Raw genomic sequence first — 14,037 nt, forward strand, 5'->3', positions numbered from 1 at the left:
TAGGCACTCAATGATTTTTTATTTTTATTTTTTGGGAACAGGAGCCTCAAATATATATTTTAATAGGTAATACTGTCTAAAATACTATAATCATGTTCCAGAAGATTGTGATACAGTTAAAAAAAAAAATAGACACCATGCTAATCCATCTATCAACCAGTCAGCAGATCCTATTTTAAGCCAGCTGAAATAACTATAAAGTACTGGAGATTCATGTTTACCTAGATTATTCTAATATATCAAAAATGTTAGTGTTGACTTACTAAAATCAGCTGAATGTAGCTTGTATGTTAACACCCCAAAATACTCAGAGTGCATGAGAACAGACAAGCATTCTTTACACTTTCCTAATCCCTGCAATTGCTGATATGAAGGGAAAGGAGAAAGAGGTATGGGCTTTGAGACACAACACTAATCAGACTGGCTGCTGAGATGCCTCTTTTATTCTTAACATATTTTGTTTAGAAGGACAACCCATGGGATGACCACAGATAATAAGCTTCTTGCTAAACAGGACAAACAATGAGTTCCTGGTTTAACCCAACAGAGATTCATATTAATACTTAAATCAAACAAGTAATCCCCAAATGAGTTAAAAATATGGACAGTTATGGGGACAATCTTTTCTTTCTTTTTTTTTTTTTTTTTAAATCCCACTTTAACATGTTACAGACTTGTCAGTTATTATTCTGTTATCCAGTTAATAATAAAAATGGTCTTACATTAAGACTGTGTAATGTGCCTACAAGAAGAGTACTGAAGGACTCAAAAGTACCATGGCTGAGTCTCCAAGCTACTTTACAGATAGCAGTGTTTCCCAGAATCTCCTCTAAAGCATACTCCCAGAGTACACCCAGAACTTGGATAAAGCAGCCTCCAATTTGTCTTTTATGGTTGCTCGGACAAAAGAATTCCTGTCTGGCTGTCCACGGGACTTTCAGAACCTGTTCAAGCTTCTATATGTGGACAGGTGTATATATATGGGACAAGATTTTCCTTTAATATTAAATTAACAGTTTTGTACAGACAGAAAATACAAAATGATTGGCTACATAGAACAGCATAATTATTTTTTTAAAATGATGGCAACATGAGTTTAATTAGAATCAGTGAAGTCCCAATTTCTTAATGTACATATTCTCCTAAGCAGATACTTTGGCTTTCTAAGAATGCAGACAGCATTTACCACAGAATATTATCTTAAAACATTTATTTAATTTAAAATTAGCCTGTTATGGAGTAGCAAACAAGATTATCTGTTCATTTTTCTTATGGTCAACTGAAGACAAAATGCCTGGCAACAACAATATAGAATTCTCTAACTTCTTTAACACTCCACAGACTGGAAGGTATTACCATTCTCTTATCTCAAACAACAGGCATTTGTATTTCTCCTTCTCATCTTTATTTAATTATTAAATTTACCAGTAGGAAAACTGTTGTTCAGAAACTATATGAGGCAATGCAGTACCAAGTTCACATTTAAAGATCTAGTATAAAGAAGTTAATGGTTTGTTACTCAGTTAACACTGGGGACACTGACAAAGACACTCAGTAAAATACCATGGCATACCCTCAGGATGACAGAGGGTTTTTATAAACACAGCACTTAATGTAAGGTTCAAGCTTCTGCTTTTTCTCATTTATATACTCCACACTACTGTTGCTCCTCAACTTCTCATGCAAAGGGACTTTTTTTCCTTATTCTTCGATTCATTGCAGAAAAATATTAGTGACTTCAAATAATGAGAATGAAAAGGCATCCACAGCAGCTCTTAGATTGTCAGTGAGGAAATATCTGTAACATTAGGCTGATGTATTCAGGGCAGGGATTGTCCCTCCAGCCCACATCTAAATTCTCAAAGACAAAAATCCTTTCTCCTCTTGCTCTCTGGTGCTGTCCTGAAAGTCTCGCACACTAGAGGGAATGGAAAGGGATGGCACTAATCACTCCCAATCATCTCACAGAAGTGGTCTGAAGAATCTGTTATTTCATGACAACTAAAAATGGATGCAAGAAAGAAAAATCAGGGAATGTGTAGGAAGAGAATTACCTCTCCTGAATGAGAGAATTAGTGCCGAGCAATGGAAACCAACAAAGAGATGAAGCATTCCTAATGACAGAGCAATCTTTCAGTCATTCATTGTTTTTCTGCCATTCAGGTATTTAAGGGATCAGGAACATGTCATTTTTGAAATTAAAACAAAAACCGTGATAAATACAAATTAGTAACTCCAGGAAACTACATTCACATGAAAGATCCCAAATGCAAGAAACCTTTGTACACTTCGATAAAAAATAGTTTGTCAAAAAAAAAAAAAAAAAAGACAAAGAAAAAAAGATCATTTAGAAGTCATCTTTCCAACCAGCTGGAATACATTTTTTTGTATAAACCTCTCCATTCAAGTCAAATTGGTGTTAGAAATTATAGGACCTGTAAAACAGCACAGTATTTGGACTTGAAGACATGGATTTGTTCCATCACTGGATGATCAAGTTGGATCATACTTCCCAGTTATTTCACCCTAGTGTATCTTTAGTACTTACTCAAATGGAAAGATTACCTCTTTTGCAAAGTAGTACAAGTTCTCCAACACACTTTCATTGTATTTCTGAGAGCCATGATGAACATATAATGGACATGTATATTTTATAGCATACATCAGTTTTTAACCAATAGTTATTGAACTATATTTTAGAACATAATTATAGTCAGTGGTCCACTGCACTGAATTTGTATTGCAATCAATTCTAATAGCTATATCATTACAAGATTATGAGATACATAACAAAGTTTGGACAAAACATAGAGTAACCAGACTGAACATGGGGCACCCACATCTTTTCCTGCACAAGTTGCAGATCATGACTTTAGATGCAGGATTTCTAATGGTTCAACAAGAAATGCATGCACAGAACCACATATGAATGTACTGAGAGGCAAATTAATGTAATTTGGTCAGATGTAAGTAAATTCAATCTCTGATGGCAGCTACACAACTTTACTAAAATGTTTTGTGTCCTTTGAGGTGCATAATAATCCCAAGCAAGAGAGAGATTGGTTTACATTTTTTTTCACGGGGTTAACTGCTCTAATTATTAAATAGCTCTCAACATATGGCAAGGAATCAAGGAATTTAAATCAAAAATTATTTGCTACAAAGTAATCATATAAATGGTTCCCAAATAGAAAAAAAACTTCCAGAAGGCCAGCAGAATCATACTATCCTAAAGTAAAGACAATTTCATAAAAATAGTGCTCATGTATTTTGAATTAAAAAGCAAACTGCTATTAGGATGACAGCGGTAAATAAAAATTCCTTCAGCTTGTGATTAATTTAATTCATGTATTAGCCTGAAAAAAAAAAGACATTAACATGTGTTTAAAGATTACCCTTGACATATTCAAGTACCTTAATTCTTATAATCAGTATTTATTAGACTTTTGATAATATTAACTCAAAATCTTCTACCAATATTTTAATTTAGCAAGCTGTCAAATTATACAGCAACATAAAACTTTGTCTGATATACCTTCTATAGCTGTTTTTGAGACAGATGACTCATAATTGAAAAACATTTACATAGGAAATTATGCACATCCTCTAATGGTAAAACTGATTTTTTTATTCCACTTCCAAGCTTACAGTGGGTATTTGGAAAAAAAAAGAAATCAGCTGTCTTAATCTGCCAGTTTATTTAAAAGCAGCCAATTGCCATTTTATCTCTCAAATTCAAGAAATATTGGGAAAAAAAAAAAAAAAAGCAAATGCAGTCTTAATGTACAGGCAATTAAAATGTCCTACATGATCCTTGTTGATGACATAACTCTCTACATGCTACTAATTCTAGAAATTGAATACACTAGTTTGTGCATTGAAAAGATTATTTAAAATGGTCATGAAATTGTGGCTTTAAAAGAAAACAGAAGCATAATATGTGGACAGGAATATTGCCAGAAGCAACAGATCTATCACAGGCCACTAAATAACACCAACAAAAATGTACCAGCACAAAAGGAAGGCCACACAATCTGTGAGTAGAGAAGGATCTTTATTTTCTATTTAGCAAGGAAGCTGCCTTTGCCTCATTCTCAACCTCCTCAATCAGGTTTCATTAGATATGAAATCTTTCAGGAAGCTGGATGTAAGCAACCGTATCTGGGAGGAGGCTAAGGCAAGTCTGAGTTTCACACCACAAAAAAATCTGAAATTAGACGACTGCTTCTGCACAGCGTATCAGGCCTGGATCTGGGTAAAACTGTGTTTAGATGGATTGAAATAAATTGATGGAATTTTGATAAAGAAGAGAGGTATTTTCTAGAAGAATGCATGAAATGGAGTCCTGGGACTGTGAGGTAGATATATTCCCAGTTTAATATTCAGAAGAATAGAGGGGCAAATATGAAGAAAAAAAATATATAGAGAGAGAGAGATAAAGAAGAAAAAAGGCAGATCTCCCTCAGGAAAACATTTGAGAAGAGCAAAGTTTAGCATGTTCCTCGGTGTTCTGTGAGGAAGTGCCAGGCTTCAAAATGCACAGACAGCACTGTAAAACTTTTCAGTTCCCCATACGCTGCCTATCTAATAATGGCAAAGTATACTGGGAATGTCTGATGAAATATAGTACCTCTCCTCAGAGATACCTTTTCCCATATTTAAAAATCTTCAGGAATCTAGATTATGGTGATGGTGGGAAAAAGATGGCTACAGTCATTTTTAGACTATTAGTCAAGTCTCAGTTTCTGCTGAATGTTGAGTAATTCAAGACAAAGACCATAAGAAGGATATGTCCTCTGTATTTCTCCCGACCTTTTCTGTTTAATCCAAATCTTCTACTCTGAATAATAAACTCAGAAGCTGTACAACACTGTGCATCCTACTGTCCATAGGCAGTTTCAGTGCTTGATCGACACACATACTTTTATTCAGCTGTCTTCCAGAACTGATGTTCTAAAATTCATTTTTTCACAGTTGCCAATTAAGATGGAAAGCTTCAGACATTATTTCAATGTCTTGCTGTCTAGAAGTCATTGAATCTTAGAATAATTCAGTTTAGAAAGGACCTCTCTAAGGTCCAAGGCAGACCCAAATCTGAAGACAGATCAGGTTGTCCAGGTCATATTTTGTCTTTTTTTTTTTTTTAATCTGTGTCTCTAAAGATGGGAGATTCTAACACTTCTCTGAGCAACCATCACCTCTGTGACTATGTAGAAAATCACTATCACTGGCCTAATAGTTATAACCTAAAGCAAAAGAGAAAAGAAGTCACATTTCTTCTCTTTTTTATTATGGCTCATAAAAAGATAATATTGTTACCTTGTTTTCAACCACAAACAGGCCTAGTATGGAGAAGAAGCCTGTTACATTATGCAGAATATAAACATGGCAGCTTTTTCTGAGGTGCTAAACCACAGGAAATATAATTAAATATATATTTGCCATTAGATGCTGCAAGAACTAAGGTTTAAAAAAAAAAAAACAACTAATTTTTTCTATGCAAAGAAGCTGAAGGAGTTCTGATGTCTATTTAAGTTGCCATTGAAAATAAAATGTCAACTTTTGCTAATGAACTAGCTTTAAAGAAATAGTTATGCACAACTGTTTGCTTAAAGATTGGTCACTGCTGCATGACCAAAAACATAAACAAAACAGTGATGTTGACTCATACACTGCGTGATGTAACTACCATTTTTTCTTAAATTCAGCATATTCATAAGGTCCATTTTGCTAACTCTCTGAAGGGTAGAGTTACTCCAAATATTGTCAGTGTCCTACATACGCTGTGTGAATTTTTATTTTAGATCCATGCTTTTATTAGCTGCTGGTTCTTCACCAAAACTTTTAAACCTTTAGGTGTTTATACAGTTGAATACAAGATCTCAACAGATTCCTTCTTACATTCTTCAATTGGCACTCTATTTGGTACACCTTATTAAAGAAAAGATTTGACCTGTAACTTTCTGTATGCCTACTATACATAGAATATACAAAATGGAATACTCCAAGGCTACATCATACCAATAAGCATTCCTGATACTTCCTGATACTGTTTGTAAGTACACCCATTAGTGTAAGCCAGAATACTATTAATTTTGTATTATGAAATGGGTCTTTATTGCTACAGAATAACTAATGTGGGTTTTGTTTTTTTGTTTGTTTGTTTGTTTAATTGTGAGCAATATATAAGTTGCTTTCTACATTTTAAATCCACTCTATGCCTGGATAAAATCCACTGATAAAATCCATGAAATTCATTAAAATCCAGTAAACATATCCTGGATGAATTTCTAATATACTTAAGCATTTCTGAAAATGTTTCTGAGATAGTTAATTAAACAATACTTATATTTCTAATATAAGTACATATGTGGTATCATTTCATAAGAGTAATAAGAATTTTGGAACAACAGAAATGCAGTCCTTTGGTCCTTGTCTATCAAAACCAGTCAACCTGAGTGAAAAATAAATCTGTATTTCAGATAGCAAACTGATTGCAAAATTTAAATAACATGGTAAAATGTCTTACAGGGAAGCAACCAACAGTAGAACACCTCAGAGACCAGCAAGGCCACTGGATTGCAACAGTTTCGCAATAACCTAGTATTCTAGGTACGTATTACTTAAATATCATTGAAAGAAAGAAAAAAAACGTAACGTTTGTCTTAGCCCATCAAAACTGTCTGAAAAACTAAACAATCCTGTCAATCTGATTTACAATGAGCTACAATGAACACCACAGAAATTTGAAGATACTGCAGTATCTTCTTCCAAATCTTAATATCCTTAATAAAGTCTTGGTTTCAGCAGTATTTATAAGCAAATGCTGATACTTTGCCAGGAAAAAGTGAAAAAAAAAAAAAAAAAAAGACATAGAATATACATGTTCAGCGAACTGGGTGATCTTTTCAGACAAGTTTCTTTTATAGGCATATAAACTTTACAGCAAAGTAGCCAGATTTTTGGTAAACGTTGTGAAGCATAACATTTTGTCACTTTGCGCTGTGCAATGCTTTCCATAATTGCAATACTTTTCACAGTTGTAACAATTTTATTTTCACATCTTCACTGTTGTTTTATCCACAGACTTTCACCTTGAGAAAAAAAAAAAAAAAAAAGCTCCTCAGCCAGTATACTATTCTGTAACATTTTCACTGGTTTGCTCTTCAGTGGCACAAGAGTTTCTGAGGGTTTTTTATCCTTCCAGTTCCATACTGATTTATTCCCTAGACTATTAGATTATTATTATAATTATTGTTATTATTAGCAAGTCTAACATAAATTAATCTGAGTTTCTCACTGACTCCTCTGAATGAACTATTAGGACCTAATTAACATTATGTTAATAACTAACAATAACTAACACTATGACCAGATTCCATGTGAACCTTAAGGAAAAGCATACAGTATTTACTCCTTTGCAACCCAGAATAACTACATACATAGTGGGTTTTCAGAAAATGCAGCTGCTGTTCTGAACTACTGTGCACTACATACAGGCAGAGGCATTACCTTCTCCAAAAGATGAAACTGAAGCAAAGGAGCACTAAAGTAGTAACCAGACTGAGCAAGGGAACAGACTGAGCACGTTCCTTTAGAAACAGTAGTGAAACTTTCCTTTAAAAGCAGTAGTGATAGCTTCCCTGGAGTGTTCTGCAACAAAAAGAGTCCAAGGACCTTCTTTTAAGGTGCTCTGAGTGTGTATCAAGCACAATGAGGCTACCAAAAACAGCTACTGATGTTTCTGAAGCTGATTAAAAACTCTCTGAATCACAGTGACATATAAATACACTGCCCTAAACTTAGCATATTCCATATTATCAGCATATGATGATGGCCTTGCTTCCTGGCAACCGAAGATATACATATCTCTGATACATACATATCTGAATGCATACTGCTCTTCTGATATTGAAAATGAAGTTCTCTGAAAAAAAAAATTCTTCCTTTTTAGCTCGTATTAGCAAGCACATCATACAACTTTTAATCAGTCTGATTCTCTACACTACTACACCAATTCAAGGCAACAATATATCCACCACTGCAAAGATGGATGATCAAGCCCTTAAGTGCTCACTGTTCACCATCTCCCTGATAACAATAATCAGCAACAATTCTCAGTTCTCTTTAGTTTTCCTGTTCAATTTATTTCTAGAATGTTGCGGGAAAAAAAAATATTTCTAACTAAACACAATGGAGATTCTTGTTTAAATCAATCAAAACATCTGAAAGTCACCTTGCAGTGGAGATGGATCCTTCTAAATGGGACCTCCAATGGTGTGTGGTTTCCACCTACCTATTGTCTGATCTTTTTCAGTTTTTTGAATAACCAACTTTTATATCTAATGCCATTCCTGAAGTTGGTGAGATTGATCACAGTTTGCAGAAAGATTCTCAAGCAGTATAAATTTGTGTAGCTATTTTCAATGTCAACATGTTAATTGAAAATTTAGCATGTAGGCTATGAAGTCCAATCCCCTGTCTTTTCTTCCTACTTCCCACTACTTTATTTTCAACATTTAAATTTTGTATTTTCTAATTAACTCTTGTATTCAATCCTATTTTATAAATTTTGGAGGGTAAAATTAACAGGAATTCTATAGATGCTGCAAAAAAGCAATTTCAAACATGAGAAAGGAATGCAGGCTGACTAGCTTATAGAGATAGTAAGCCTATTGAAGTACCCAACGTAATAACAAAATCCCAGCCCCAGTCTCCATCACTTCTCCTTTACTTCTCGTTTCAGTATTTAAAAAGAAACTACCATTTAAATAAAAAAGTATGCTATTGCTAAGATACCTAATACAAACAAGTATCAAAATATTACAAGAAGGGATTACCTTATTCTATGGCTCAGTTTCCTTTAATCATGGCTGTCCATAGGGCAGAGGAAAGCAGACAGAACATACATAATTTAATTAGTTCCTGGTTTGAATGTAGCTGTATCTTAGCTTCAAAATTTTGTTGTCTCACTGTTTAAAAATCTAAAGTCTCTTTTGCTCCCTTGCTCACTTTTAGTGCCCATTGCTTGTAGACTGCTTTTTCTACATGATAATAAAAATCAAAGGATTCATGAAAAAGTTCTATCCAAGCATCTTATAAACATTGCAGCAAATACAGAAGAAAATACCTTCATGATTTTGAAGAATATCACAAGCAATGGAACTCTTTATGGCTTGTCATTTGCATGGCTGTGTTTCTTTCAAAATAGTGCTAATGTCATATTTGTTTTGAATAGGAATCTGTTTTGAAACAGAAGTTGGAATTTATTTTGATTACTAAACAGAAATTGCATGTGAAGTTCAGGTAAAATAGTTCATGTCAAAAATGTGAGGGTAGTCAAGACAGTTCCAGCTACAATCCAGTGTTTAGCATAACATGAGTGCAGAGAAAATTTTATATCCCCTTGAATATCCTTATGCATATCCATTTCAATGTGGTATGTCTGAGTATTATTTAAGTGCTATGAGATGTCTCTGACTTCAGGGGACAGCGCAGTGTCTTCCTTTCCCTACCCACACCCATTTTGCAAGCTTCTGCATCGCTATAGTAATCATACATCATTCAAGGATCCCAGATGCTAGTAAGACTTTCCAAGAGCCAAAACCTGTTTTCTGAGAGCGCTGTATCAACAGTAAACATTAAAGTTTCCCTAACAGTGCATACAAAATAATTCAGTTCTCCAGTGTATCTTTGTATCAGTAAAGCACCAAGTTACCCACTGAAAACACTCACAAAAAGTCTCACGGTAAAATCCATTATAAATCTATCCCTAACATCTAGGACAAATTCTCAAGCAATTACTTAGTTGAATTTATATACAGCCTCTGAAAAAGCCTTTACATTTCCATTTTACTGGTCAATAATTAGCTAAAATAACCAATGTTAAGGTAGTACTTTTCATTATTAAAAACGTTTGTGAGCTGAGTTATTCTTTACAATGAACTGAATTTTGCTATAAGACATCTCTAAAAATGGCTTTTACAACAGGTGAAAGTGAGCTGGTGAACAACTCTTGCTTTCAGAAAACACTTTAAAAGAATTTATCTCAGACCCTGGACTGTTCTGGTGTACCACACGTCAGGCCAGATTGTGATAGCAGTCATAGTAGCCTAGCAGTCATAGCAGTCATAGCAGCCTAGGAGGATAATGCAAGCTGCTATGCCAAAGCAAATGCTCTACTAGTTTCAATTGAATTATTTCAGAATCATAGAAATGCAACTGGAACAGAATTGAACCTAAGGATATTAAATTAATGACATGCAGCATGGTCAAAGTACTGTAGTTTATGCAAAAGCACTTTTAGAAATTATCAGGACTCACTAAGCACATAGTGTCTTTAAAAAAGGAAAACAGAATAATAATTTCCATTTTCCTTTTCAGAGTTCAGGTTAACAAAGAAAAGGGAATAAATTGCTACAAAATTTCTGAAATAGGAATCTCCATAATTAAGCATTAAATAAAAAAGCATTGTTTGGTGCATTTTGTATCATAGATTATCATGACTGAATTTTACAAGTATTCTTTTAAACTATCAGAATCTGTCCATCCACAGCTGAAGGACTCTTGCAGATTACCATTAATGCATCATGAATCATCACGGTTTAATATGCATGACATAGTTTCATTTCACACATGTTCTGCATGGGTTGATTGCCATGTATGCCAATACCAAACAGATGTTAATTCTTTAATTTTTATGCTCCCAAAGTATATTTTAATTACCTAGAAGGCCTGGCAAAGAAAAAGTGGAAGATATTTTGAAGTAGATTTAATGGAAAATATAAAATAAATATATGTTAGTAAATTTGTTTTCAAAATTCATGTTATAAAAAATATAAAATTTAATATTCAAAAGAGCACATGATATGCAAAGGAACTGCAGACTGTTCTCATTAAATAGCACATCCTTTTTCTGTAAACAGGAAAAGAACTTATCATTATTTTTCTAATAAAAACCATGATTACAAGCCCTGCAAATTAAACTCAAGCTTGTGATATGAAATGTTTCTGCACGTTTCTTGCAAAGCACTGTATGTTCATATTATGTCCAAGTTCTTAAAATCAAGTATTTTGCAGAAAAATTGAATCTCCATGTAAAATATCATTATATGGATTCTCACATCTACAATGCTGAAAATTTCATTTTATGGATTATGTAAATAAAACAGTCCTTCATATAAACTATTTCACAAATCTCAAGTGTATCAGAGGACAGAACTGAAAAAAAATGAAGATATTTCAGATTAAGACTAATGTAAAACGAGAAAGCTGTTGCCAGCCAGTGCTAGCTCCCACTTTATGCTGCGTCAGATGCAAGTCAAGATTCTCCAGAACTAGAACAGCAGCAGAGCCACAGGTCAGGATGGAAGAATGTTTGTTAAAACTGTGAGCTTTAACTAACTCCTAATTTGATCAAATGGAGTTTCTTGGGGTAATTTCCATGGAGGTCTGAGCAGATCTTTAGCTTTGATCCTGATCTTACTGAAATCAACAGGAGCAGCAACAGCTCCCAGGAATTTTGCACTAGAATTAGCTTTAGTAAGCTGAAACAGTCTCCAGGCTGAAAACTACCATTACCAAAACTGTTATGAATAGTAATAATAATAGTGTTATTATCGATGCATATTTGTTACTCAGTATAAATAGCACATAAATAATAACAGCAGGTAAAGTATTGTCAAAAACAAGGCATCATGCCCCTCCCCATACCATACAGATTATTCTGCACAATACTTGCAATACCAAATTATTTAAATTCCTTGCTTACATAGTTACATTAGCTGGCATAGAGCTTGAAAATGATAATATGAACTGACATTTTGGAAAAAAAAAATGACAGCCGTGGCACAAATGCAGGGATTTCTGTCCTCTAGTATTCTCTCTCTCTCCCCCCCCCACTTTTTTTTTAATGACCAAAGGTACCCAGGAACAAATTCTATTCATGAGTCAAACCCTGATTTTCAATGAAGTAAAAAATACAACATTCCCATTGGGTTTACCAGGCCAAGGAATGAATCTAAAATGTGAATTTTACATACCATACAAAACACTTGTGCATATTTCTAAAAACATGCACTCGTCACATTGCAGGGAATCAAGCCTGTGTTCCTAGCTCAAAAAAAAAAAAAAAAAAAAAAAAAATCCTGACTGGAATAACAAATTTAGATGTTATATTTGTTCTCATTCCATTTTACTATGTTAAATCTTCAGATTTTTTTCTCTTTACTTAAGATAAATGTGTGAAAGTGCCTCCTTTCCATTCATAGATGTTATCTTCCTCAAACTTCAAATGATTCAACTGTGTGAATATAGTTATAAATAATTTATAAAAATACATATCAGTTGTTAGGGAAAAAAAAAAAAAGAATATCACCACATAAAATCTGTACAGTAAAACTGGCTTTTTAAAATCAATCTTTAATTTTTTTTTTAATTATTTTTTTTTTACCTCCTAATCCAGGTCTAAGACGATTATCATAACCATCCAGAAGTCTGTCTAGAATTCTTGTAAAGATGGTGATGTTATTCTTAGCTTCGTCTTCCAGGGAGTCAGCCAGCACTGATCTAAATGGATATTTTACATTTTAGAAAGTGCTAGATATGTTTTAGTATACACTCAACATGCAGTTTTTGCCGGCTGGCCTTGAATATTTACCTTTTTGCCTTCTAACACAAAAAGTGCAATTAAGAGTCTATGAATACACAATTTATGTATAATATGGTCAGAAACATAACAGTCTATGGCATATCACTTAAAATTTCCTGGTAGTGATTCTCCAGTAGCCTCTACTTCTATTCAATATTACATCACAGTGAGGCTGCACTAACACATTTGGCTGTCCAGGTACAAAAGCCTGGAAGAGCTTCCCAGGTCCCAGTGGCATGTCACTTGCAGACTGATAACCCGAGTTCCCACACACAGAACTGTCTCCTTCCAGCCCTGCTCTATCAGTCCGAACCTAAGCGTACTCTCTTTCTCTGGATAAATCCTGTGGATATGCCTCCACCCAATGGTCATGTTAAGTACATGACCAGAAGAACTAACATGAGGGAAAACTCCAGCAATCATGCTCAGGGAGTCCTCTGATGTCAGTACTTGGTGGGTGGGAACAACGACGCTGACTAGTAAGCTGCAGGATAGCTGCAGATAGCTTTCCTGTTTTTAAAATGCTGTTTTGTTATAAAAAGCACTATCTGAGGTTCCACTAGATGCAGACAAGCCTTATAAAAGTTAGATAGAAAAAAACATATATGTAGTGTCAAGAAAAATCTATAGGTCATCAATTGCTTCAAACTTTCCCGACAAAGAAAGAGATGTTCCAGTATTTATGGGTCACTGACTACGGAATAGACTAGGGGCTGGAGCACGAACCTGCTGCCCACAGCTGTGGCTAGAACAGTCCTCCCAGACCTGGACACCCAAACCACAGGTTTTGCATACTAGGAAAATTCTGCCTTGCACAAACCCTTACACATGCAAATGTTGCTGTACCGACAATTTTAAGTACCATGCATGTGAAATGCACAAGCTCATTAAGTACCTACTTAATAGGAGAGCATTAAGTATTAAGGAAGCAAAGCATCATTTGCTACATGCACTATAATTTATAGCTTTTTTAGCCATCTACATGTTTGATCTGAAATTTTGAGTAGTTATCATCCCTAAATAAGCTACTGATCAAGCCATTCTGAATGACTAATCACAGCATAAAAATGAGCATGTTTTCTTCCTACTCTAAACCAGAAGTGGCTTTAGGTGACATTTTCTTTCAAGGAAGATATAAAATGATTAAAGACATGGCTTTTTGTTGGTCCCCAATTCAACAGCATGGAGGAAGTATTTACATGTAAATCTTTGCAGTCTGTGCTTTCCATTACACAAACCACATAATCAACCCAAATCAGATAACTTATAACAAATACCAAAATATCATTTGTGATATTACTGTTATGTGAGTTTATTCTTAATTACTAGATGATTCACTTTTTTCTTTTTTTTTAATGTATTTCTGTGCTCTAAGTATCTGCCATTTT

The 14,037-nt window shown here is 34.3% G+C and overlaps 1 protein-coding gene across 4 annotated transcripts in view; it reads right to left on the minus strand.

Annotated features, from left to right (window-relative positions):
• Positions 1–14,037, minus strand: part of GABRA2 (gamma-aminobutyric acid type A receptor subunit alpha2) — a 61,950-nt gene that overhangs the window by 45,866 nt on the left and 2,047 nt on the right. For 2 of the 4 annotated variants that reach the window (XM_068680253.1, XM_068680252.1), the window contains exon 3: positions 12,452–12,567. The exons of 1 other annotated variant lie outside the window; for it this stretch is intronic. In XM_068680253.1, coding sequence (XP_068536354.1) covers positions 12,452–12,567 — 116 coding nt within the window. Of the gene's footprint in view, positions 1–8,840; positions 8,874–12,451; positions 12,568–14,037 lie in introns of those variants that run through there. One more of the 4 variants, XM_068680256.1, reaches the window with a different exon arrangement.

The sequence above is a fragment of the Anas acuta genome, chromosome 4, assembly GCF_963932015.1.
Source record: "Anas acuta chromosome 4, bAnaAcu1.1, whole genome shotgun sequence".
NCBI classification, from domain to species: domain Eukaryota; kingdom Metazoa; phylum Chordata; class Aves; order Anseriformes; family Anatidae; genus Anas; species Anas acuta.